The 27614-nt window shown below is 47.1% G+C and overlaps 1 protein-coding gene across 9 annotated transcripts in view; it reads right to left on the bottom strand.

The window, feature by feature from the left end:
* Positions 1-27614, bottom strand: part of LOC129822558 (elastin-like) — a 117926-nt gene that overhangs the window by 64268 nt on the left and 26044 nt on the right. For all 9 annotated transcript variants that reach the window (XM_055880871.1, XM_055880876.1, XM_055880877.1 and 6 more), the window contains exons 3-5: positions 25993-26043; positions 24729-24824; positions 24509-24535 (exon numbers count right to left, since the gene is read on the bottom strand). In XM_055880871.1, coding sequence (XP_055736846.1) covers positions 24509-24535; positions 24729-24824; positions 25993-26043 — 174 coding nt within the window. The remainder of the gene's footprint in view (positions 1-24508; positions 24536-24728; positions 24825-25992; positions 26044-27614) is intronic.

The raw sequence follows: 27614 nt of genomic DNA, 5'->3' as shown, positions 1-27614 counted from the left end.
GTTTGATTGACAAATTGGACCAATGTACCTGATGATTCTGTAGCTACAGTACGGGTCATGTAACGGAGAACAGTGGGTCTGATTTCAATAGTGTTTCTAAAACGCTGTCCTATTCTCTCCTCTCTGTTACCACATAGTTTAGGCAAGGCAATCCAATAATCAAGAGTTCTCCTCTCTCTCTCTCTCTCTCTAATCTAGTGAGATCGTGTCATAGCAGCTCTGCACATCAGGCCTGTTGTGTTAAAAGGGGCAGGCAGAGGGAGCCAAACATGAGGAGGGAAAGAAAGATGGCTCCACTCTCCCCACTCTCTCACTTCTAGCCTGTGATACACCCCCCCCCCCCCCCCCCCCCCCCTCCCAGAACCAGCTGTGGCTGGTGAAGGGTTTAATTTAAGAGAGTGGAGAATTCCATGGCAGCGTTCCTCGGTAACTGGCGGCAGGCGGGGCGGTGAGAGCGGAGAGCGAGACCTGGGATAGGAGCTTTAGAACTCCGGAATGCCCAGGAGATCTCTGGGACCTCTTCCTCGCTGTCTCTGTCTCCAGCGGAGTAGAATGACCTCACAAACATGACAAGAGTGTGAGACTGGAGTCATGGTAGATTACCGAGGCCAGAGATTATAAATGTAGAGCCAAACAGAGCTATAGGCTTCTACTTTCCCAGCCCTGGCTCTGTATAAGCATGTTGAGCAGCCCGGTCGCTATAGAATAGCTAGAGAATGTGGAAGGATGTGGACAGATGATACAGTAGGATAACCAGGCTTACAGTCAGCCATGATCTAAAACCAACACTATTAATGACACAGTCTGAGATTGTCCTCTGTTGTTCTGATAAGACGTGAGTCTGAAATCCTGTGGATGTCTATTTCATTAAAGCTACAATCTGCTCTCATGTCCTTGGAGAATCTGTGGTTAGCTGTGACTGACAGGTGGATTCCAGCCCTCAGCCTCAGGTGTGGACTGATGTAAAATTCCACTTTGTAGGCACATTACACATCATAATAGATGTCTTGCGCTGTCATTACAGCCGATGGTATCAGTAATCAAATGATCATGATGTAGGATGATGTAGTGGGTATGGTGCATTCTTGTGTTAGTAGCGTACGATGAAGGACAAGGAAGAGAGACGTTAGGTACAAGCGGTGATTCCAGATGGTGTGAGTGGAACACCCCATAGCTCCCCCGTCATCTCTCTTCCTACCCCCCTTCTCTCCTCCTTAATCCCCCTTTCTCTCCCTCTGGTGAACTCCCCTGCTCCTTGTCACTTCCAGGTTCTCCAAGCTGTCAGTCATAAAGAAGCTATGTGAGCGGATCTAAGATGCATGTTGGACTGATTAAACACACACGCACACACACACACACTACCCTGGTCGGTGACAACAAGCCAGGCTCTGAGTTGGCGGTGAGCCCTTTGTTTTTTCCTTCAGTTCCATGGAGTTGTCAGAGAGATGTCCCAAAGCCCTGTCCCTGCCAGAGGACCCCAAGTACTGAACTGTCAGGGAGTTTTGGCTTCTACAAACAGGCCAGGGTGGTAGTGGTTTCAGACCCAGGGCTCTGGGCATCTCTCATTCAGTTTGTGTCTATGCCTTTAAGCCAGTGTCTAGGCCTAAATTAATGGAATAAAAGCTGGAGGAATTGGAGGCATTTTCTGGACCCCCTAGCCTATTTTCTGGTTATTTACATTTGGTTGTTATAAGAATTGGTCCGGGTTCGGATTTGTTTGTCCTTCGGGTGATGTATACTCTGTGCCGTGCCTGGCATCGACAAACTAGCTAATACCCACCCTAATACACCAAAACACACATTTACACACACACTCTGAGGGGAAGAGCAGCTCTTTCGAACGGCTCCAATTTACAGGCTGTTGTAAAACGATCCATTGTATGTGGATTACAGAGAAGCCACCGGGCCAAGCCTAGCCCTGCCTAGTGACATCCACTCACTCACACACAAACACACACACACACACGCTTACATATAAACTTTCACGCCAGCACCGCCTGCTTCTAACTAACCTTCCCACCAAACCTCCATCCTCCATCTCACCATGACAACATCTGTCTAATCACATGCCTTCATGTAAAGAAGTTATTACACTTGATTACCATTTCGCTCATTCATACAGAGCTGCGTGAGTCATGAGTCATGACATATCCACTTATTGAGTTTGCGATGAATGACATCATTGTTTATGCCACAATTCATATACTATGTCACCCCGTTGCTCTTTTCCCATTCAAACAGACCCCACAGCCTCCTGCTCTCCCTTTATTTTAGCTCTCCTCAGACTTTATTTAGGCTCTGTACAGGAGAGAGTAAGAGGTTCTGACGTGCCGCTATCCTGGTACTTTTTCATCCTGGTCCAAAGGAATGCCATAGTTCAAATAAAATAAAATAAAATAAAATGTTATTTGTCACATACACATGGTTAGCAGATGTTAATGCGAGTGTAGCGAAATGCTTGTGCTTCTAGTTCCGACAATGCAGTAATAACCAACAAGTAATCTAACCTAACAATTCCACAACTACTACCTTATACACACAAGTGTAAAGGGATAAAGAATATGTACGTAAATATATATGAATGAGTGATGGTACAGAACGGCATAGGCAAGATTCAGTAGATGGTATAGAGTACAGTATATACATATGAGATGAGTAATGTAGGGTATGTAAACATAAAGTGGCATAGTTTAAAGTGGTTAGTGATACATGTATTACATAAAGATGGCAAGATGCAGTAGATGATATAGAGTACAGTATATACATATACATATGAGATGAGTAATGTAGGGTATGTAAACATTATATTAAGTGGCAATGTTTAAAGTGGCTAGTGGTACATTTTTACATAATTTCCATCAATTCCCATTATTAAAGTGACTGGAGTTGAGTCAGTATGTTGGCAGCGCCCGCTAAATGTTAGTGGTGGCTGTTTAACAGTCTGATGGCCTTGAGATAGAAGCTGTTTTTCAGTCTCTCGGTCCCCGCTTTGATGCACCTGTACTGACCTCACCTTCTGGATGATAGCGGGGTGAACAGGCAGTGGCTCGGGTGGTTGTTGTCCTTGATGATCTTTATGGCCTTCCTGTGACATCGGGTGGTGTAGATGTCCTGGAGGGCAGGTAGTTTGCCCCCGGTGATGCGTTGTGCAGACCTCACTACCCTCTGGAGAGCCTTACGGTTGTGGGCGGAGCAGTTGCCGTACCAGGCGGTGATACAGCCCGACAGGATGCTCTCGATTGTGCATCTGTAGAAGTTTGTGAGTGCTTTTGGTGACAAACCGAATTTCTTCAGCCTCCTGAGGTTGAAGAGGCGCTGCTGCGCCTTCTTCACAACGCTGTCTGTGTGGGTGGAAAAATTAAGTTTGTCCGTGATGTGTACACCGAAGAACTTAAAACTTTCCACCTTCTCCACTACTGTCCCGTCGATGTGGATAGGGGGGTGCTCCCTCTGCTGTTTCCTGAAGTCCACAATCATCTCCTTTGTTTTGTTGACGTTGAGTGTGAGGTGATTTTCCTGACACCACACTCCGAGGGCCCTCACCTCCTCCCTGTAGGCCGTCTCGTCGTTGTTGGTAATCAAGCCTACCACTGTAGTGTCATCCGCAAACTTGATGATTGAGTTGGAGGCGTGCAATGCCACGCAGTCATGGGTGAACAGGGAGTACAGGAGAGGGCTCAGAACGCATCCTTGTGGGGCCCCAGTGTTGAGGATCAGCGGGGTGGAGATGTTGTTACCTACCCTCACCACCTGGGGGCGGCCCGTCAGGAAGTCCAGGATCCAGTTGCACAGGGCGGGGTCGAGACTCAGGGTCTCGAGCTTGATGACGAGTTTGGAGGGTACTATGGTGTTAAATGCTGAGCTGTAGTCGATGAACAGCATTCTCACATAGGTATTCCTCTTGTCCAGATGGGTTAGGGCAGTATGCAGTGTGGTTGCGATTGCGTCGTCTGTGGACCTATTGGGTCGGTAAGCAAATTGGAGTGGGTCTAGGGTGTCCGGTAGGGTGGAGGTGATATGGTCCTTGACTAGTCCCTCAAAGCACTTCATGATGACGGAAGTGAGTGCTTCGGGGCGGTAGTCGTTTAGCTCAGTTACCTTAGCTTTCTTGGGAACAGGAACAATGGTGGCCCTCTTGAAGCATGTGGGAACAGCAGACTGGGATAAGGATTGATTGAATATGTCCGTAAACACACCAGCCAGCTGGTCTGCGCATGCTCTGAGGACGCGGCTGGGAATGCCGTCTGGGCCTGCAGCCTTGCGAGGGTTAACACATTTAAATGTTTTACTCACCTCGGCTGCAGTGAAGGAGAGCCTGCAGGTTTTGGTAGCGGGCCGTGTCAGTGGCACTGTATTGTCCTCAAAGCGAGCAAAAAAGTTATTTAGCCTGTCTGGGAGCAAGACATCCTGGTCCACGACGGGGCTGGTTTTCTTTTTGTAATCCGTGATTGACTGTAGACCCTGCCACATACCTCTTGTGTCTGAGCTGTTGAATTGCGACTCTATTTTGTCTCTATACTGGGACTTAGCTTGTTTGATTGCCTTGCGGAGAGAATAGCTACACTGTTTGTATTCGGTCATGTTTCCGGTCACCTTGCCCTTGTTAAAAGCAGTGGTTCGCGCTTTCAGTTTCACGCGAATGCTGCCGTCAATCCACGGTTTCTGGTTTGGGAATGTTTTAATCGTTGCTGTGGGTACGACATCGTCAATGCACTTTCTAATGAACTCGCTCACCGAATCAGCGTATTCGTCAATATTGTTGTTGTACGCAATGCGGAACATATTCCAATCCGCGTGATCGAAGCAGTCTTGAAGCGTGGAATCAGATTGGTCGGACCAGCGTTGAACAGACCTGAGCGAGGGAGCTTGTTGTTTTAGTTTCTGTTTGTAGGCTGGAAGCAACAAAATGGAGTTGTGGTCAGCTTTTCCGAAAGGAGGGCGGGGGAGGGCCTTATATGCGTTGCGGAAGTTAGTATAACAATGATCCAAGGTTTTACCAGCCCTGGTAGCACAATCTATATGCTGATAGAATTTAGGGAGTTTTGTTTTCAGATTAGCCTGGTTAAAATCCCCAGCTACGATGAATGCAGCCTCAGGGTGTGTGGTTTCCAGTTTACAAAGAGTCAGATAAAGTTCGTTCAGGGCCATCGATGTGTCTGCTTGGGGGGGAATATATACGGCTGTGATTATAATCGAAGAGAATTCCCTTGGTAGATAATGCGGTCGACATTTGATTGTGAGGAATTCTAGATCAGGTGAACAGAATGACTTGAGTTCCTGTATGTTGTTATGATCACACCACGTCTCGTTAACCATAAGGCATACACCCCCGCCCCTCTTCTTACCAGAAAGATGTATGTTTCTGTCGGCGCGATGCGTGAAGAAACCAGCTGGCTGCACCGACTCCGTTAGCGTCTCTTGAGTTAGCCATGTTTCCTTGAAGCAGAGAACGTTACAATCTCTGATGTCTCTCTGGAATGTTAACCTTGCTCAGATTTCATCAACCTTATTGTCAAGAGACTGGACATTGGCGAGTAGTATGCTAGGGAGTGGAGCGCGATGTGCCCGTCTCCGAAGCCTGACCAGGAGACCGCTACGTTTGCCCCTTTTACCGCGTCGCATAGGGTCGCCGGCTGGGATCAGATCCATTGTATTGTGTGGAAGGCAAAACACTGGATCCATTTCGGGAAAGTCATATTCCTGGTTGTAACGGTGGTGAGTTGACGTTGCTCTTATATTCAGTAGTTCCTCCCGACTGTATGTAATGAAACCTAAGATTACCTGGGGTACCAATGTAAGGAATAACACATAAAAAAACAAAATACTGCATATTTTCCAAGGAACGCGAAGCGAGGCGGCCATCTCGGTCGGCGCTGGTAGTAAGATGATGCTGTGCCAGGGCTGAGCACTGCAATAATATAATAATAAACAGGTAGACGTGTTGGCCAGTATGAGAGATGGGTCTAGGGATATACAGTAGTATACTCCTGAGATATTATTATGTCAGGAGTACACCCTAGACCCATCTCTCATACTGGGTAGCGTGGCCGACCGGTCTAAGGCACTGGATTAACGCTCCAGTCTCTACGGAGGCGTGGGTTCAAATCCCACCACCACGATCTAGGGGTGGCAGGTAGCCTGGCGGGTAGGAATGTTCGGCCAGTAACCGAAATGTGGCTGGATCAAATCCCAGAGCTGACAAGGCAAAAATCTGTCGTTCTTCCCTGGAGCTAGGCAGTGGATGTGGATTAAGGCAGCCCCCCACACCTCTCTGATTCAGAGGTTAAATGCAGAAGACACCAGTGACCATGGTAACATCGCCCAGATGGTCCACATATTCATTTCACTGCCTGCCTGCTGAATATTTTTCTGACAAGTCAGGGTTGAGAAATTATACTAGCATTAAACAGGTCACTGTGGCTGTGGACGCAATCTGGATCACACTGAGAGAGCTCACCTGTCAGTGATGAACAACACACTGTAACGGCTTGTGCTCTCCTCATCCTCGGATGAGGTGAGGAGAGAAGGATCTTCAGACCAAAACGCAGCAGTTGGGAAATAAGCCATCTTTATTAAAAATACGATGGCCACACGAAACGAAACAAAACACTTTCAAACTACAAAACAAGAAAACGACGTTGACGAAACCTGAACATAAACTTAAATAACTAAACATAAACTTACGTACAGGAAACAGACGACATCGAAACGAAACGAAACAAACAAACGCTACAGTCATGTGTGGTACGAACATACATACTGACACAGGAGACAATCACCCACAAACAAACAGTGAGAATGCCCTACCTAAATATGACTCTTGATTAGAGGAAAACGCAAACCACCTGCCTCTAATCAAGAGCCATACCAGGCAAACCAAAACCAACATAGAAACAAATAACATAGAATGCCCACCCAACCTCACGTCCTGACCAACTAACACACATAACAACTAACATAAATAGGTCAGGAACGTGACAGTACCCCCCCCACAAGGTGCGAACTCCGGACGCACCAGCACAAGGACTAGGGGAGGGTCTGGGTGGGCATCTAACCACGGTGGTGGCTCAGGCTCCGGGCGCGGTTCCCACCCCACCATAATCCATCCTAACTTCCTCCCTCCAAGAATGTCCACCCTCTTTTCTCTCCCACAAAATTCTCTTAATAACATACCCAATAAGGACAACACCGGGACAGAGAGATAAATCAATACAGAGGGATAGATAAGAATATAGAGGTAGATAAAGATAGAGAGGGAGATCAGGATAGAGGGGCAACTCCGGACTGAAAGGCAGCTCCGGACAGAGAGACAGCTCTGGACTGATGGGCAGTTCTGGGTATCTAGCCTTTTTAGGCTGAAGGGCAGCTCATGGCTGACTGACGAATTTCGACGCTCATGGCTGGCTGACGGCTCTCGACGCTCATGGCAGGCTGATGGCTCTCGACGCTCATGGCAGGCTGACGGCTCTCGACGCTCATGGCAGGCTGACGGCTCTCGACGCTCATGGCAGGCTGACGGCTCTCGACGCTCATGGCAGGCTGACGGCTCTCGACGCTCATGGCGCTCTGACGGCTCTGGCTGCTCATGGCGCTCTGACGGCTCTGGCTGCTCATGGCTCTCTGACGGCTCTGGCTGCTCATGGCTCTCTGACGGCTCTGGCTGCTCATGGCTCTCTGGCGGCTCTGGCAGATCCTGTCTGGTTGGCGGCTCTGGCAGATCCTGTCTGGTTGGCGGCTCTGGCAGATCCTGTCTGGTTGGCGGCTCTGGCAGATCCTGTCTGGTTGGCGGCTCTGGCAGATCCTGTCTGGTTGGCGGCTCTGGCAGACCCTGTCTGGCTGACGGCTCTAGCGGCTCCTGTCTGGCTGACGGCTCTAGCGGCTCCTGTCTGGCTGACGGCTCTGTAGGCTCATGGCAGACGGGCGGCTTTGCAGGCTCATGGCAGACGGGCGGCTTTGCAGGCTCATGGCAGACGGATGGCTCAGACGGCGCTGGGGAGACGGATGGCTCAGATGGCGCTGGGGAGACGGATGGCTCAGATGGCGCTGGGGAGACGGATGGCTCAGATGGCGCTGGGGAGACGGATGGCTCAGATGGCGCTGGGGAGACGGATGGCTCAGATGGCGCTGGGGAGACGGATGGCTCTGGCCGGATACGGTGCACTGTAGACCTGGTGCGTGGTGCCGGAACTGGAGGCACCGTGCTAATGACAAGCACCTTCCTACTAGTGCGGGGAGCAGGAACAGGGCACACTGTACTCTCAAAGCCTACTCTATCCCTGATGCGTGGTACCGGCACTGGTGACGCCGGGCTGAGGACAAGCACATCAGGATTAGTAGGGGTAGAAGATACAGTTTGTACAGGGCTCTGGAGACGCACTGGTAGCTTAGTGCGTGGGGCCGGAACTGGAGGCACCGGGCTAGATACACGCACTACAGGGAGAGTGCGTGGAGGAGGAACAGGGCTCAGGATACGCACTGGTAGCCTAGTGCGTAGTGTAGACACTGTAGGTACTAGGCTGGGGCGGGGAGGTGGTGCCGGAAATACCGGACCGTGGAGACGTACTGGCACTCTTGAGCATTGAGCCTGCCCAACCTTACCTGGTTGAATGCTCCCGGTTGCCCGACCAGTGCGGGGAGGTGGAATAACCCGCACCGGCCTATGTAGGCGAACCTGGGAAACCATGCGTAAGGCAGGTGCCATGTATGCCGGCCCGAGGAGACGCACTGGAGACCAGACGCGTTGAGCCGGCCTCATGACACCTGGCTCAATACTCAATCTAGCCCTACCAGTGCGGGGAGGTGGAATAACCCGCACTGGGCTATGCACTCGTACAGGAGACACCGTGCGCTCTACTGCGTAACACGGCGCCTGCCCGTACTCCCGCTCTCCACGGTAAGCCTGGGAAGTGGGCGCAGGTCTCCTACCTGCCCTTGGCCCACTACCTCTTAGCCCCCCCCAAGAAATTTTTGGGAATTACTTACGGGCTTTTTCGGCTTCCGTGCCAGACGCGTTCCCTCATAGCTCCGGTTCCTCTCCCCGGTAGCCTCTGCTCTCCTCAGTGCCTCCACCTGTTCCCATGGGAGGCGATCCCTCCCAGCCAGGATCTCCTCCCAAGTGTAGCAACCCTTTCCGTCCAAAACATCATCCCATGTCCATTGCTCCTTTCTCTCCTGTCCCTTACTCCGTTTAATTTTCCCTTGCCGCTTGGTCTTAGCGTGGTGGGTGATTCTGTAACGGCTTGTGCTCTCCTCATCCTCGGATGAGGTGAGGAGAGAAGGATCTTCAGACCAAAACGCAGCAGTTGGGAAATAAGCCATCTTTATTAAAAATACGATGGCCACACGAAACGAAACAAAACACTTTCAAACTACAAAACAAGAAAACGACGTTGACGAAACCTGAACATAAACTTAAATAACTAAACATAAACTTACGTACAGGAAACAGACGACATCGAAACGAAACGAAACAAACAAACGCTACAGTCATGTGTGGTACGAACATACATACTGACACAGGAGACAATCACCCACAAACAAACAGTGAGAATGCCCTACCTAAATATGACTCTTGATTAGAGGAAAACGCAAACCACCTGCCTCTAATCAAGAGCCATACCAGGCAAACCAAAACCAACATAGAAACAAATAACATAGAATGCCCACCCAACCTCACGTCCTGACCAACTAACACACATAACAACTAACATAAATAGGTCAGGAACGTGACACACACTACACAATAACACAACAAATCAAGTCATAACAGATATACACAGCAGGTACCAGCTAAGACACCCACAAAGCATCCTTTACAATGAGTATAAGATAATAAACCCACCCACATTTCATACAACCCCATTAGGTCTATGTGTTAAAGGTTGTAACAGTATGTAGAGTTGGGAGCTGCATAATGCAACCAGCTTTCCCAAATAATAGGGTGATATCGTAGCTATTAGGTGATAAAATCTAGTTAAATTATCTAGTGTGTGATTTGGTGTGATTTGGGTGGGCATTCTATGTTCATTTTCTATTTTTTGTATTTCTTTGTGTTTCGCCGGGTGTGGTTCTTAATCAGAGGCAGCTGTCTATCGTTGTCTCTGATTGAGAATCATTCTTAGGCAGCTTTTTCCCACCTGTGTTTTGTGGGTAGTTGTTTTCTGTTTAGTGTTTTGTACCTGACAGGACTGTTTCGGTTATTCACTTTGTTATTTTTGTTTAGTGTTCAGTCTAAATAAAAAGTCATGAACACTTACCACGCTGTGCTTTGGTCCGATTCCTCTTCATCCGACGACGACACCCGTTACAGTTTAACTATGATTGATTCATACCATGTTTATTCCAGGCTCCATTGTCTTGCACTTTGTTACTGAGCCAACAGAAGACTCAGGCCTATGGCTTAGGGCTCTATTTAATGTGGATCGCTGAAGCATTAGAGATTGTGTGATAGAAATGCAAAGGTTATTTCTGATTGAGCCGACATATACGCTGTAACGTTGAACTTCGGCAATACAGATTGAATAGAGGCCCTAGTCTGATAGTGACTGTTACTGAGGTCGTTCCAGTGATGATTTAGCTTCATCTGGGGAAATGGGAGCAGAGAGATTTCTCCATCTCTGCATAAACAACACTTACGCTGCTCGGCCAGATGGATGTGGAGAGAGCTGCTCGCTCCAGACCAGAGCCACTGGCAGACAATGTGCAGGGGAGAGGTTGGGGCTGCACAGACAGACCCACTGGCAGGGTTAGGAGAGGGGAAGGGAAGAGAGCGGAGGGAGGGAGGTGAGGTGAGGGGAGGGAAACTGTACAGGCAGGGGAGAGGGCTGCTCGCTTTAGACCCACTGGCAGCAAACCGTAAAGACTGGGGAGAGATGGAGGCTTCAGTCCAGAACCACTGGCAGACTGTGCATGGGAGAGAGGTTGAGGAGACCAGGCCTAGAGACACATGGGGAGAGTCATCTTCCACTGACCGCAAACTGCTAATAACTGTGAGAACATGGTCAGCAGAACGAACAAGACCACAGGAACTACAAAGAGACCATCATGAGAACACAGCTGGTACTGAATATAGTAACTTGTAGCACAAGGAAGTCAACTTTTGTCACAATCCAGCATTCAGTTTCATCTTTAAGATACATTAAAGCAACAGATAAAATTCCATGAGAACTCATCAGAATCGATAGTCCTCTGAATTAAAAGTCCATCTTACTGGGGCTGGACACAGTGGACTCATTCACAAGGATAACAAACAACCGTAACAAACAACTTTAAAAAAAAAAAATATTTTATTAAAATGTTCAAGCAATATAAACATACACAGACAAAAGACAACAGACAGATGCACACAAACTTCAACGACATCACCCCTGCACAGACCCACATGCTCCCACCGCCTCCATCTCCAGGGTCCAACCCATTGTGTTTCTCCGCACCCTCATATGCCATGCCTTGAAACATGCAGGTAGACGGATTAAAAGTTAAATAATCATGTAAAACTTCTGACAGCCAACTTTCTAACTCTAACTCTTTCTAACTAACAACAAACACAACTTGAGGGATGAAAAATATTGGGGCTATGTTCCCTTTTAAGCCTATTGATATGAAAACCTTGTGGTCGCTAGTATTGGCCTCAGTGTCTCAGGGCTGGAGGCCTGGCTCAAGATCTGGCCGGTGGAAGGCCATTCCACGAAAGGATAGAGAGGGAGTGGGGGACGAGGTTAGGGGAGCGGTGGGAAAGGATAGGGAGGTGATGAGAGGGGAACGAGAAGCAGGGGGTGAGGAAAGGGCTCCTTTAAGGAGGGGACGGAGAGGGGATGGGGTGAGGAGGAGAGGGGAAGGAGGGGTGGGAAGGGTTGGGGGAGAGTGAGTGCAAAGGGGTGAGGAGGGGAATGATGGGAGATGGGGCGAGGTAGGGCGTTCAGGGGGATGTGGTCTGTCACAGTGTGGCCAGGGTGTCTCTGAGAAGATGGGCTCATTACACACCCTCAGGGGCCAAGGGCCATCAATGTGTCCCCAAACACGCACATTTCCTATGACAGCTCAGAGGACAGGTCTGAGCTCTGCTAATGAGAAACATGTGCACCAGGTGACAAAGGATACATCCTAATTCCAAGTATAGTGCACTACTTTTGTCCAGTGCCCATTGGGCTCTAGTAAAAAGTGCCCATAGTGCTCTGGTCAAAGGTAGTGCACTATATGGGGAATAGTGTGCCATTTGGGAAGTAAACAGAGCCGAGCGTCTCCCAGCTCATCTTCTGTTGGCTAAGCACTCTCATCCTCAACTCTATCGCTCTCACTCACATTCTTTTTCTTGGTTTGACTCATTTCTTTCATTTCTTTCTAACTCCCTATGTTATTTTCGCTATTCGTTATTCCATTATTCTCTCATTCCTCTCTCTCAATTATCCCTCTATCCACCGAACAGCCACCTGACTCACCTATTTCTGCTCGTTTTACCATATGATCACTCGGCTACACAGCGTATGCCTCCCGGACTGTTTCAATAACACGGTACCTCATTGTGTTTACCTGTCGGCCCCAGCCTCGAACTCAGGTCCTGTATATACCTAACTGACCCGCTCTGCACATTCATTGCCATTTACCTAGTTGTTATTTTAGCTCTCCTGATCAGCACCTGTGATTGCTTTATGCCTCTCTCTGATGTAAATATGCCTTGTCTACTGCTGTCTTGGCTAGTTTTTACTGTTTTATTTCACTGTAGAGTCTTCAGTCCTGCTCAAAATGTCTTAGATAGCTCTTTTGTCCCACCCCATACACATGCGGAGACCTCACCTGGCTTAATTTGTCCCCCCACAGACGAAACCGCTCTCATCGTCACTCAACGCCTAGATTTACCTCCACTGTACTCACATTCCACCATACCCTTGTCTGTACATTATGCCTTGAATCTATTCTACCACGCCCAGAAATCTGCTCCTTTTATTCTCTGTCCCCATCGCACTAGACGACCAGTTCTTATAGCCTTTAGCCGTACCCTTATCCTATACCTCCTCTGTTCCTCTGGTGATGTAGAGGTTAACCCAGGCCCTGTAGCCACTAGTTACACTCCTATTCCCCAGGCGCTATCATTTGTTGACTTCAGTAACCTTAAAAGCCTTGGTTTCATGCATGTTAACATCAGAAGCCTCCTCCCTAAGTTTTTTAAAATCACTGCTTTAGCACACTCCGCCAACACTGATGTCCTTGCCGTGTCTGAATCCTGGCTTAGGAAGGCCACCAAAAATTATAAAATTTCCATTCCTAACTACAACATTTTCCGCCAAGATAGAACTGCCAAAGGGGAAGGAGTTGCAATCTACTGCAGAGATAATCTGCAGAGTTCTGTCATGCTATCCAGGTCTGTGCCCAAACAGTTCAAGCTCCTACTTTTTAAAATCCACCTTTCCAGAAATAAGTCTCTCACTGTTGCCGCTTGTTATAGCCCCCCCTCAGCCCCAAGCTGTGCCCTAGACACCATATGTGAATTAATTGCCCCGCATGTCACGAATCCCGCCGAGGATGGTGCCTCTTCCTGTTCGGGCGGCGCTCGGCGGTCGTCGTCACCGGCCTACTAGCTGCCATCGATTCCTTTCTTTTTGTTACTGTTAGTTTGGGCTGATTGGGTGCACCTGTTTTGAGTTTAGTTTGGTGGGTAGGCTATTTAAGGGCAGGTAGCCCGCTGGCTGTTGTGCGGGCATGTATTCTGTTATGTTGTGGTTGGATTGTAATGTGGATTTTGTTATTTTCTGTTTACAGTTTAATCCGGTGTTTTTGGACTCGTCTTTTTCATCCGCCTGTGTGTTTTAGGGCATGATCGTTTGGAAAATAAATCCTCATTATTGAAACCTGCTCTCTGCGCCTGACTCCATCCACCCAGTACTCCTAGCAGCTCTGACACCGCATTTATTTTCAGAGTTTGTACTGTTAGGTGACCTAAACTGGGATATGCTTAACACCCCGGCCGTCCTACAATCTAAACTAGATATCCTAAATCTCACACAAATTATCATGGAGCCTACCAGGTACAACCCTAAATCGGTAAACACGGGTACCCTCATAGATATCATCATGACCAACTTGCCCTCTAAATACACCTCTGCTGTCTTCAACCAGGATCTCAGCGATCACTGCCTCATTGCCTGCGTCCGTAATGGGTCCGCGGTCATATGACCACCCCTCATCACTGTCAAACGCTCCCTAAAACACTTCAGCGAGCAGGCCTTTCTAATCGACCTGGCCCGGGTATCCTGGAAGGATATTGACCTCATTCCGTCAGTAGAGGCCTGGTTATTCTTTAAAAGTGCTTTCCCCTCACCATCTTAAATAAGCATGCCCCATTCAAAAAGAATTGAACTAAGAACAGATATAGCCATTGGTTCACTCCAGACCTGACTGCCCTTGACCAGCACAAAAACATCCTGTGGCGTACTGCATTATTATCAAATAGCTCCTGCGATACGCAACTTTTCAGGGAAGTTAGGAACCAATATACACAGTCATTTAGGAAAGCAAAGGCTAGCTTTTTCAAACAGAAATGTGCACAAACTCCAAAAAGTTCTGGGACACTGTAAAGTCCATGGAGAATAAGAGCACCTCCTTCCAGCGGCCCACTGCATTGAGACTAGGAAACACTGTCACTACCGATAAATCTACGATAATCGAGAATTTCAACATCCATTTTTCTACGGCTGGCCATGCTTTCCACCTGGCTACCCCTACCTCGGTCAAAAGCTTTGCACCCCCCACAGCAACTTGCCCAAGCCTCCCCCATTTCTCCTTCACCCAGATCCAGATAGCTGATGTTCTGAAAGAGCTGCAAAATCCCTACAAATCAGCTAGGCTAGACAATCTGGACCCTCTCTTTCTAAAATTATCTGCCGCAATAGCTGCAACCCCTATTACTAGCCTGTTCAACCTCTCTTTCATATTGTCTGAGATCCCTAAAGATTGCAAAGCTGCCGCGGTCATCCCCTTCTTCAAAGGGGGTGACACTCTAGACCCAAACTGTTACAGACCTATATCTATCCTACCCTGCCTTTCTAAAGTCTTCGAAAGCCAAGTTAACAAACAGATCACCGACTGTTTCGAATCCCACCGTACCTTCTCCGCTATGCAATCTGGTTTCCGAGCTGGTCATGGGTGTACCTCAGCCCCACTCAAGGTCCTAAACAATATCATAGCCGCCATCGATAAAAGACAATACTGTGCAGCCGTATTCATCGACCTGGCCAAGGCTTTCGACTTTGTCAATCACCGCATTCTTATCGGCAGACTCAACAGCCTTGGTTTCTCAAATGACTACCTAGCCTGGTTCACCAACTACTTCTGAGATAGAGTTCAGTGTGTCAAATCGGAGGGCCTGTTGTCCGAACCTCTGGCAGTCTCTTTGGGGTGCCACAGGGTTTAATTCTCGGGGCAATTCTTTTCTCTGTATACATCAATAATGTCGCTCTTGCTGCTGGTGATTCTCTGATCTACCTCTACGCAGACGACACCTTTCTGTATACTTCTGTCCCTTCTTTAGACACTGTCTTAACAAACCTCCAGACGAGCGTCAATGCCATACAACACTCCTCCCATGGCTTCCAACTGCTCTTAAATGCAAGCAAAGCTAAATGCATGCTCTTCAACCGATCACTGCCCGCACCCGCCAGCCCATCTAGCATCACTACTCTGGACGGTTCTGACTTATGTGGACAACTACAAATACCTAGGTGTCTGGATAGACTGTAAACTCTCCTTCCAGACTCACGTTAAGCATCTCCAATCCAAAATGAAATCTAGAATCAGCTTCCTATTTCGCAACAAAGCATTCTTCACTCATGCTGCCAAACATACCCTTGTAAAACTGACTATCCTACCGATCCTCGACTTCGGCGATGTAATTTACAAAATAGCCTCCAACACTCTACTCAGCCAATTGGATGTAGTCTGTCACAGTGCCATCCGTTTTGTCACCAAAGCCCCATATACTACCCACCACTGCGACCTGTATGCTCTCGTTGGCTGGCCCTCGCTTCATATTTGTCGCCAAACCCACTGGCTCCAGGTCATCTACAAGTCTTTGCTAGGTAAAGCCCCGCCTTATCTCAGCTCACTGGTCACCATAGCAGCACCCACCCGTAGCACGCACTCCAGCAGGTATATTTCACTGGTCACCACCAAAGTCAACTCCTCTTTTGGCCGCCTTTCCTTCCAGTTCACTGCTGCCAATGACTGGAACGAATTGTAAATATCACTGAAGCTGGAGACTTATATCTCCCTCACTAACTTTAAGCATCAGCTGTCAGAGCAGCTTACTGATCATTGCACCTGTACATAGCCCATCTGTAAATAGCCCACCCAACTACCTCATCCCCATATTGTTATTTATTATTTTTGCTCTTTTGCACCCCAGTATCTCTACTTGCACATTCATTTTCTGCACATCTATCACTCCAGTGTTTAATTGCTGAATTGTAATTATTTCACCACTATGGCCTATTTATTGCCTTACCTCCCTAATCTTACTACATTTTCACACACTGTAAATATACTTTTCTATTGTTTTATTGACTGTACGTGTGTTTATCTCATGTGCAACTCTGTGTTGTTTGTGTCGCACTGTTTTGAACTATCTTGGCCAGGTCGCAGTTGTAAATGAGAACTTGTTCTTAACTGGCCCACCTGGTTAAATAAAGGTGAAATAAAAAATAATTTAAAATACACTGCTCAAAAAAATAAAGGGAACACTTAAACAACACAATGTAACTCCAAGTCAATCACACTTCTGTGAAATCAAACTGTCCACTTAGGAAGCAACACTGATTGACAATACATTTCACATGCTGTTGTGCAAATGGAATAGACAAAAGGTGGAAATTATAGGCAATTAGCAAGACACCCCCCAAAACAGGAGTGATTCTGCAGGTGGTGACCACAGACCACTTCTCAGTTCCTATGCATCCTGGCTGATGTTTTGGTCACTTTTGAATGCTGGCGGTGCTCTCACTCTAGTGGTAGCATGAGACGGAGTCTACAACCCACACAAGTGGCTCAGGTAGTGCAGTTCATCCAGGATGGCACATCAATGCGAACTGTGGCAAAAAGGTTTGCTGTGTCTGTCAGCGTAGTGTCCAGAGCATGCAGGCGCTACCAGGAGACAGGCCAGTACATCAGGAGACGTGGAGGAGGCCGTAGGAGGGCAACAACCCTGCAGCAGGACCGCTACCTCCGCCTTTGTGCAAGGAGGTGCAATGCCGGAGTCCTGCAAAATGACCTCCAGCAGGCCACAAATGTGCATGTGTCAGCATATGGTCTCACAACGGCTCTGAGGATCTCATCTCGGTACCTAATGGCAGTCAGGCTACCTCTGGCGAGCACATGGAGGGCTGTGCGGCCCCACAAAGAAATGCCACCCCACACCATGGCTGACCCATCGCCAAACCGGTCATGCTGGAGGATGTTGCAGGCAGCAGAACATTCTCCACGGACTCTGTCACGTCTGTCACATGTGCTCATGTGCTCAGTGTGAACCTGCTTTCATCTGTGAAGAGCACAGGGCGCCAGTGGCGAATTTGCCAATCTTAGTGTTCTCTGGCAAATGCCAAACGTCCTGCACGGTGTTGGGCTGTAAGCACAACCCCCACCTGTGGACGTCGGGCCCTCATACCACCCTCATGGAGTCTGCTTCTGATCGTTTGAGCAGACACATGCACATTTGTGGCCTGCTGGAGGTCATTTTGCAGGGCTCTGGCAGTGCACCTCCTTGCACAAAGGCGGAGGTAGCGGTCCTGCTGCTGGGTTGTTGCCCTCCTACGGCCTCCTCCACGTCTCCTGATGTACTGGCCTGTCTCCTGGTAGCGCCTGCATGCTCTGGACACTACGCTGACAGACACAGCAAACCTTTTTGCCACAGTTCGCATTGATGTGCCATCCTGGATGAACTGCACTACCTGAGCCACTTGTGTGGGTTGTAGACTCCGTCTCATGCTACCACTAGAGTGAGAGCACCGCCAGCATTCAAAAGTGACCAAAACATCAGCCAGGAAGCATAGGAACTGAGAAGTGGTCTGTGGTCACCACCTGCAGAATCACTCCTGTTTTGGGGGGTGTCTTGCTAATTGCCTATAATTTCCACCTTTTGTCTATTCCATTTGCACAACAGCATGTGAAATGTATTGTCAATCAGTGTTGCTTCCTAAGTGGACAGTTTGATTTCACAGAAGTGTGATTGACTTGGAGTTACATTGTGTTGTTTAAGTGTTCCCTTTATTTTTTTGAGCAGTGTATTTTTCTCAACCCCATCCTCGCTCATCTTTCTGAGCCTCTCCTTTTTCTCTTCCATTGTTAAACTTAGTTTCACATGGAGCTGAAGTCATGTTAGGACACTCATCCCTGCTTCTACAAACATCCCTTCTTCAAAGGATAAAAATAGAGCTTCGGGCAGGTCTTTGTTTTTCAAAACCAAGGAAGCTCACAAGCAGGGAAACACCCTCCAATATTTCACTGCTTCATTTTGCAATATCATAATGTGGAGTCTTTTGAGTCAGAAGTTTGACTCTGGTTCTGTGAGATCCTTCCAGACTAATAGAGATAGTAGGTCAGCCCAGCTGTGTACAGGTCAGTCTGAACTTCAGCCCTGACCTATCAGGAGTGACCTGCAGCCCTGACCTATAAGTAGTGACCTGCAGCCCTGACCTATGAGGAGTGACCTGCAGCTCTGACCTATAAAGAGTGACCTGCAGCCCTGACTTATAAGGAGTGACCTGCAGCCCTAACCTATAAAGAGTGACCTGCAGCCCTGGTCTATTAGGAGTGCCTGCGGACCTATGAGGAGTGCCTGCAGCCCTGACCTTTGAGGAGTGACCTGAAGCCTTGCCCTATGAGGAGTGACCTGCAGCCTTGCCTTATGAAGAGTAACCTGCAGCCCTGCCATATGAGGAGTGACCTGCAGCCCTGCCCTATGAGGAGTGACCTGCAGCCCTGACCTATGAGGAGTGACCTGCAGCCATGACCTATTAGAAGTGACTTGCAGCCCTGACCTATGCGGAGTGACCTAAAACCTTGCCCTACGAGGAGTGACCTGCAGCCCTGACCTATGAGGAGTGACCTGAAGCCTTGCCCTATGAGGAGTGACCTGTAGCCTTTCCCTATGAAGAGTGACCTGCAGCCTTGACCTATGAGGAGTGACCTGCAGCCCTGCCCTGTGAGGAGTGACCTGCAGCCCTGACCTATGAGGAGTGACGTGAGCCTTGCCCTATGAGGAGGGACCTACGGCCCTGACCTATGAGGAGTGACCTGCAGCCCGTCCCTACGAGGAGTGACCTGCAGCCCTGACATATGAGGAGTGACATGCAGCCTTTCCCTATTAGGAGGGACCTGCAGCCCTGACCTATTAGAAGGGACCGGCAGCCTTTCCCTATGAGGAGTGACCTACAGCCCTGACCTATTAGCAGTGACCTGCAGCCTTGCCCTATTAGGAGGGACCTGCAGCCCTGACCTATTAGGAGTGACCTGCAGCCTTGCCCTATGAGAAGTGCCTGCAGCCTTGCCCTATGAGGAGTGACCCGCAGCCCTGACCTATTAGGAGTGACCTGCAGCCCTGACCTATTAGGAGGGACCTGCAGCCCTGACCTATGAGGAGTGATCTGCAGCCTTGCCCTATGAAGAGTGACTTGCAGTCCTGACCTACAGTATAAGGAGAGAGTATAGAGAGAGCCTGCAGCACATCGCTTCCTTCGAGTGTCACCCTTAATCCTTCAGTCCACCGAGAGTTAACCTTTGATAAACATTCTATATTTTTCCTGTGGTGAAATTACAGAACTACTGTTGTAAAAACAGCAATGTTGTCCATGTTTCTTGCTATGCAGTCTCCCTGCTAACTCTTAGTGACAAGAGGTTATTTAGAAAAGCAAAACGTGTAAGAAGTTTTGTCCAGGTTTGGCAAAGCAACAAGGTATGTAGGAGGAATTCACCTTAGCTTTAGGGGGGAATGATGAGCCCAGGTCCAGGGCCCAGCTGCTCTCTTTTCTCTGGTCCCAACCGACTCGTCCAATGCACACACACTCGTCAAATGTTTATGCTGACAGGATTCACAATTACAGTTTTTTACGATTGCTTACACACAAAAATTGTACTTTTCCCACAATTAGCAAAACCTTACACTCAAGGAGCAAAACACAAGGCTAGATTTGCACAACTGTAAGCACATTGTCAGCTTCACACTATTTGCAAAACATTACACACAGTGATTTGCAAAACACTAAACACACTTGTATACATCAGACACAGAAGCATATCATGATGTCACTTCCTTGCAATTCCAAAGGACTGACTGTCAAATTACCACACCTATGAGCCAATATGTTAAACACAGCCATCAGATGCACAAACACATGATTGCTAAATTGTAGACACACCAATCAGGTTTAAGCACTATAAAAATGCAGCAGGTAGGTTGGCCTTCAACCAAAATGGAAGGAGGGTGAGAGGAGGAGTACACAGAGGAGGAGGAGGTAGAGGAAGAGGAAGAGGAAGAGGCAGAGGCAGAGGCCGGGCCAGAGGTCGAGGAAGACCTGAAGCAGGAGGAGAACGTGCACAAAAAAGAAGAGGACCAAACTTATCAAATGACATTCGTGCAAAACTAATGGACCAGGTTGTGAACCACGGATTAACGCTGAGGGAGGCTGGACTGAGAGTTCAGCCAAATCTTAGCAGATATACAGTGGCATCTGTCATAAGGACTTTTCGACAGGAAAACAGGTAAAAGAAGATCTGTCTACAGTTACAGTAATCAGCCGCTTATTGTATGCACCATATCAGCACTTGATACCCCTACCCCTTCCTGTGACACAGAATGTATTATTCTCTACATAGGATTGAGGGTCGGGAACGACAAGGAGGAAGGGGGCCCATATTCACGCAAGAACAAGAGAGAGAGATAATAAACATGATTTTGGCCAATAATGCTATCAGGCTCAGAGAACTACAAGCCAACATTATCGGTGACTATGCCATTTTCAATAATGTCCATCGGGTCTCTCAGTCAACACTGGCACGCATCCTGAAAAGACATCAGGTTCAAATGAAACAACTTTATCGAGTGCCTTTTGAGCGGAATTCAGAGAGGGTCAAACGGCTGCGGCATGAGTATGTGGAGGTTTGTATTGTTCACTTTAGCACTGTGATGTTGCATACTGCACACATGACTTCTTTACATTGACTGTATACTAGACCTATCCTGATCTTGTCTTTCACTGTATTTTGGGGAGTTTTGCAGATGGATGCTGAGGAAATCCTGCATGAATTCATATATATTGATGAGGCAGGGTTCAACCTCACAAAAGCAAGAAGGAGAGGCAGAAATATCATTGGCCACAGGGCTATAATCAATGTCCCAGGGCAACGTGGGGGTAACATCACCCTTTGCGTTGCCATTTCACAGCATAGGGTTGTCCTCCGTCATGCCAAAATGGGCCCTTACAACACACCTCACATTCTCGCATTTTTGGACCGATTGCACCACATCGTCATAGCAGGTAATGAAATGCACCAGATGCAATACATGGTCATCTGGGACAATGTGTCATTCCACCGCTCTGCTTTAGTCCAGAACTGGGTTCAACAGCATCCACAGTTGACAGTACTATACCTTCCACCATACTCTCCGTTTCTAAACCCTATCGAAGAGTTTTTCTCTGCATGGCGGTGGAAGGTTTACGATCTCCAGCCCCAGGCTCAGGTACCCCTCATTCAGGCCATGGAGGACGCCTGTGACCAAGTTGACGCCGCAGCTGTGCAAGGATGGATTCGACATTCAAGACGGTTCTTCCCGCGTTGTCTTGCTAATGACGATATTGCTTGTGATGATGAAATTCTCTGGCCAGATCCAGCTAGGCGAAGAGATAATGTATAGTATGTTTACTGTAGTATTTTCTGTACAATATTGTCATTTTTTTCAGATGATTTTTTATGTTTGTTGTTGTTGTTATTTACTGTAATTGTAACCTGTACTGGATACAGTATTTTACGTTTGTCTGTTTGCTGAGCTAACAGTGTTATGCGCACTACTGTAGTAGCATGAAAACTGGGACATGTTTTGTTGTGATTCTCCATGTTGACATGTTGACTGATTTGGGTATACGGAGAGAAATAAATGATATTTTCCTCAGTCTGCAGCATTGGTCTTGTGTAGTGTTTGTATAGTTGCACTTTCTCTGTGTACTTCATTTACAGTACTCTAATCACTGACAATTAGACTTGCTAAAAGTGTTTTAGATTAGTAACAGCAGTGTGTAACTGGTTCAAAAAGATTGAAGTCATATGAAATGTGTGTGTTTTGTATGGTAACAAAATATTATTTTTATGAAGTCGTGTATAGTTTTGACAATAGTCTTCCATTTTGCAAATTATCTGAAGTGTTGTGCTACTTTGGTGTAGGGTTGTGCTAATTGTGTGTAGTGTTTTGACAAACCGGGCCCTGTTTCCAAAATTGTGCTTAAACAATTGAAGAAAACTGTAATTTAGTAGTCTAGTGTTTTACAAGGCTTGGCACCGTCTGACAATGATTCAACTGTCACGCCAGTTTGATCACCAGCTGCTGTTTTCTGTCAGGGCCAAGGTGTGTGTGTGTGTGTGCCTGAGTGTGTGCCAGGGCCAGGGCCAAGGTGTGTGTCTGATATGTGCAGCTGATGCTCCACTTCAAGCTTCAATCACCAGAGAGGTTATGATGAAAAATGGGTCTCGGCAGGGGGAAAGAATCCACATAAGAATACTAGAAAGCAATAGGTGTCTGGTTTAAAAGCCAATCCTCACGTTGTTTTAGCTCAGGATAGAATCATCTTTCAACAGGTCAATGGACAGGGTACCCCTCCCCTGGCCTGAATGCCTTTCTGCGTTTGGTTTCCTTAAACGTTGTCCCTACTTGCACTATTTCATGTTAGTGTGTAGCTACAGTACCTCTAACTATCAGAACACATTACCATCTAAACAAAGGCTAAATGATCTGTATGGATCCAAACCGCCCTGGTTTTGTGAGACCTCAACATAGGTAAACGTTGCTCTGTGTTTGTAATGGAAACTTAATTTCTTTGTGTAGAAAGTTAGCTGCTTCCAGCCCATGTGCCCTCGAGTGAAACACCAAATCTGGATTGCTTCAGTCAACACCTCAGCTGTTGGAATGGATACATCTCAAATGTAAAAAAGTCTCCTTGCATGAAAAGCCCTTGCTGAGCAAAATAATGAACAAATTACAGCTGTACGGTTGTCTCTTGTTCTCGTTCTTTTCAAATGGATTCATGACCCTAACAGTTCCTGTTCGACCTGCCCCATATATTTTCCCACATTGCCTGTTTGACGGGACTGGGAGCAATAATCTAATTTCGGCCTTAGAGGCCCTGAGAGAGAGGGAGGGAGGAAGAGAGAGAGAGAAGTGAGAAAGAGTGAGAGAGAACTCTAACTCTTACAAAAGCCAAAGCATTATACTTCCCAAGCCGAGCTCTGCAGCGCAGTCCCCAGGCCAAGTCAACTTCCACCTAATATCCAATATTTAGGACGCTTTCATAAAACAGATTTCTGAAACTCAATGACTTGTTCGAGAGACGGAGGAAAAAACTCAGTCTTCAAGGAGCCTACAGAAATCTGTTCTAAATCTTATCAGACTTTAAGAATATTATTCTACTCCTTATCTCTCTAAGCACACAGCCGTGGTAGTGGCCTAGATGTAATCACCTCTGGTTTAGGAAATTAAATAATGGCTTAACATTGCTAATTCCCTAATACTGTGCTCCACACTTGAATAGTGAAAAAACAATATTTACAGTACACTATCAGTAGAGAGGCCAGTGGCAAAACTTCAACAAGGAGGTTTCCAGATATTGTGTCGGCCTAACGTTACAAAAATATTCATCAACGCGTTGGCACCATTGTGTTGGGGTGGCGATGATGGGAGTTCACACTACCAATCATCACTCAGTCTGGGACATCTAGGGGTTGAGGAAAGGGTGATGGGATATAGTGTTGGAGGGATGGAAGTGTGGAGGAGCGGTTGAGGGATGGAGGAGACGTGGAACGCACCGGGTCACACCCTAGACAGGACTTCCCAAACAGCTGCCAAACCAGGGAGACTCAACCACGATTAAAACACAGGGGTGATAAGGGAGATGTGGCTGATAGTCCGTCAAGAGAGGTAGCCCTTCATTGAACTACAGAATGCAGTACACTACAGGTTTCGCCCGTCATTGACATGCACTCTAATGCATTCTATACATACAGTATTAGCGAATAGCTACACCACCCACCTCCTCCTATCAGTAATAACGCTAATTCCCTTCCTTTTTAAAACACTTCAGTAAGATTTCTTAGACAACAATGTACTAGAGGAATTTTCCTAGTTAAAAGCATAACAGGATACTCTGACTTGATACTACCAGAATAGTCTGGTACAGTACCGGTACCTGCCTTGTGCCTTCTACAGAACTGTACAAAATGGTATAGAGTGCGAAAGATTGAGTTGGAGCAGATAGCTTACCAGGTTTGGGGCCTTTTCCACCGGCTCCTGTTGAACAAAGCACCAAATAATTAATCTACAAAATGATCCACTAAAATAAAAATACACTAACGTTGAATAAACATATTTAATTTCATCATTGACACTGCACAGTCAGACATAGTGCTATAGTTGACAGTGCAAGGGCTTTAAAATAAATGTTAAAGTCCCAACTTTCAATGTTCTGTAGATGAGTACACACCTCCTCCTCCGAAGCCTAACGCTCCTATTCCTCCAGCCCCGCCACCAGGGACCAGACCTCCAGCACCAACACCACCCCGTCCTCCATATCCTCCAGCTGGGGGAAACATAAGGTCTGATTAGGCAACAGGTTTTTGTCATCACTATCATCTTTGTCATCACTATCATCACCATCATCATCATCATCATCATCATCATCATCATCATCATCATCATCATCATCATCAATAACACTTACTACAGTATGTAAGCTTATAACTTAACACTTCCCTCACTCCATAGCCATTCCCTGACAGCAACACAGAACACCCAGATGAGGACCAGGACAGCACACACTGGTTTTATAGGTGTGAGGAGAACAGTCTAACTCCCTGAACACCTTGTTAAACCAGACTTAATGACAGTGGTTGTGTCTGAGCACTGTGTTTACCCAACAACAAGAGTGTCATTAGAATCAACACAATAACTAAACTATTAGCTTAGCTTCTGGCCATGTGGTGGAGTGGATGAGAACTCACACTGTAGGCTTTCCGAGATGGAACGAGAGTCATTTAGCAGATGTAGGCTAAACCATGCAAAACTATACCTACTCTATTCCAGCAGTTTTGTGACATAGCTACACACTGACTTAAAAAGTGTGATGTTGTGGTAGTTAATGTGGTGTACTGTAGTGGTCAGAGTGTTCAGTATGCATGTCATGACTTCCGCCGAAGTTGGTCCCTCTCCTTGTTCGGGCGGCGTTCGGCGTTCGAAGTCACCGACCTTCTAGCCATCGCTGATCCACTTTTCATTTTCCATTGGTTTTGTCTTGTCTTCCATCTTCTTCATTATCCCCAGTGTATTTATACCTGTGTTCTCTGCTTGTCTGTTTCCAGTTCGTCTTGTCAGGTCTTACCAGCGTGTTTTCCTGTCTCCCTGCTTTCTCAAATTCTGTTTCCTAGTTTTCCCGGTTCTGACCATTCTGCCTGCCCTGACCCCGAGCCTGAAAGTCGTTCTGTACCTGGCCGACTCTGACCCATTTACGAACCTCTGCCAGTCCTGATCCCGAGCCTGCCTGCTGTTCTTTACCTTATTGACTCTGCCCTGGATTACGGACCTCTGCCTGCCTTTGACCTGCCTTTTGCCTGCCCCCTGTTTGGGTCAATAAACATCTGTGACTCTAGCTGACTGCATCTGGGTCTTATCCTGAGTTCTGATAGTCTCTCTTAGTCCAGCTAAGGGACAACTATTAGAGAAGGGTATTAAAGTAAGTATTTTCTACTCACCCCCAGTTTTAGCTGGTTTGTAGCCTGCTCCTGCGGGTATCCCTCCAGCACCTGTTGGTAAACAAGAAAAGAAAAATAAACAGAAAGAGAAGCAGAAAGAGAGTTATGATACAGTGGAAAGCTTGACGTTTGTTTTAGTTCTCCCCCTGGCTCCTCTATACCTCCATCAACCCCTCCCTCCTTTCCTCCATTAATCCATCCGTCCTGCTGTTTGGGCCTTAGATCATCTGCTAGCTCTGGGTCCTCTGGTCTCTGACCTGACCAGATACAGTTTCTCCACACAGAAACTAGACCACTGTGGTGGGTAGGAGGCTCTAAATCTCTACATCTCTAAATCTTCAAAACTGTGTCCCAAATGGCACCATATTCCCTATATAGTTGTACTACTTTCGACCAGGGCCCTGGTCAAAAGCAGTGCACCATGTGTGGAATAGGGTGCCATTTGGGACACACTAAATCTCCAACAGTATTCCAGAGACACCTTTTAACCTCTCAGAGTGAAGAGAGGAATGCACAGGGTCAGTGTGGCAACTCACGCTTCCTCACACTGTATTTCACTGTAATTTATGGCCTCAATGCTGTTACAGTGAAAACCTACGGCACAGCTATGCTTATCCAGAGGGAAATGGTACAGTACAATGGGAAATAGTATGGTGCGAGAGAGAGAGAAAATACAAGGGATATTGGGTTTCTGTATATGGCAGTAATGATCAAGAGAGCCACATATGAGTCAGCCGTTTTGGACCATTTCAAGTTGCCGGCCTGCCTGTTGTTTAAGGCTGGTTTTAAGGCTGGAGGTGTGTGGTTCAACTGTCCTGGTGATTGTTAATGTTTTACGTGCTGAACACTAGTGAAAGCCAACAGCCACGGAGGGCTCTCAGTGGGTTTGGAGAGGGAGCGCAGTGGTGATCGTTGGTTGGGTTGTAGTTGAGATGGAGACATGGAGTACTGTACACTACAGGCTCAGGGCTAATGGTTAAACTGTGGGTTGCAAAAGACTGTGACCCAACATGTTCTTTTTTTTCTTCAGTACGTAATGCTACAGTAATTTAGTTGTATGGGTTTTGTGTTGTTTGCTGGGAAACAGGAAAGGTGTATTTTGTACACTGTATGATCTATGTTGTGTGTGTTGTATACCTAAGTATGTGTGTGTTGTATACCTGGTTTTGAAATTGAGACATGCTGCCATTTAATTGATTGTGTATTACTTTATCAGTGATGTGCGGTCAGGGTAGGCGTCCTACCCTTTGAAAATGAATGATAAATGAAAAATAAAGAATATACATGTTACTACATGCTTCCATACGTGTTATTTCATAGTTTTGATGTCCTCACTGTTATTCTACAATGTAGAAAATAGTAAAAATAAAGAAAAACCCTTAACTAGGTGTGTCCAAAATTTTGACTGGTACTGTACATGTATCCCATTCCCAATATGTCCCATTTAATAATAAATGCGCATTGCGTATTGGCACAAAAGGCAGAGCACTATTCTGTCTATGGATGACACACATCATCTGCTGCCTTTTGGTGCTTACATTCATTTTACTGCTAGCTAAAGGTACGCTGATCAGGATGGCTAACATATTGCATCTGAAACATCTGATTTTCTAGCGAAACAA

This window comes from Salvelinus fontinalis, chromosome 24 (genome assembly GCF_029448725.1).
Source record: "Salvelinus fontinalis isolate EN_2023a chromosome 24, ASM2944872v1, whole genome shotgun sequence".
Lineage (NCBI taxonomy): Eukaryota > Metazoa > Chordata > Actinopteri > Salmoniformes > Salmonidae > Salvelinus > Salvelinus fontinalis.
Note: the sequence above shows the minus strand (reverse complement) of the source record. Positions and strands in the feature narration are given on the sequence as shown.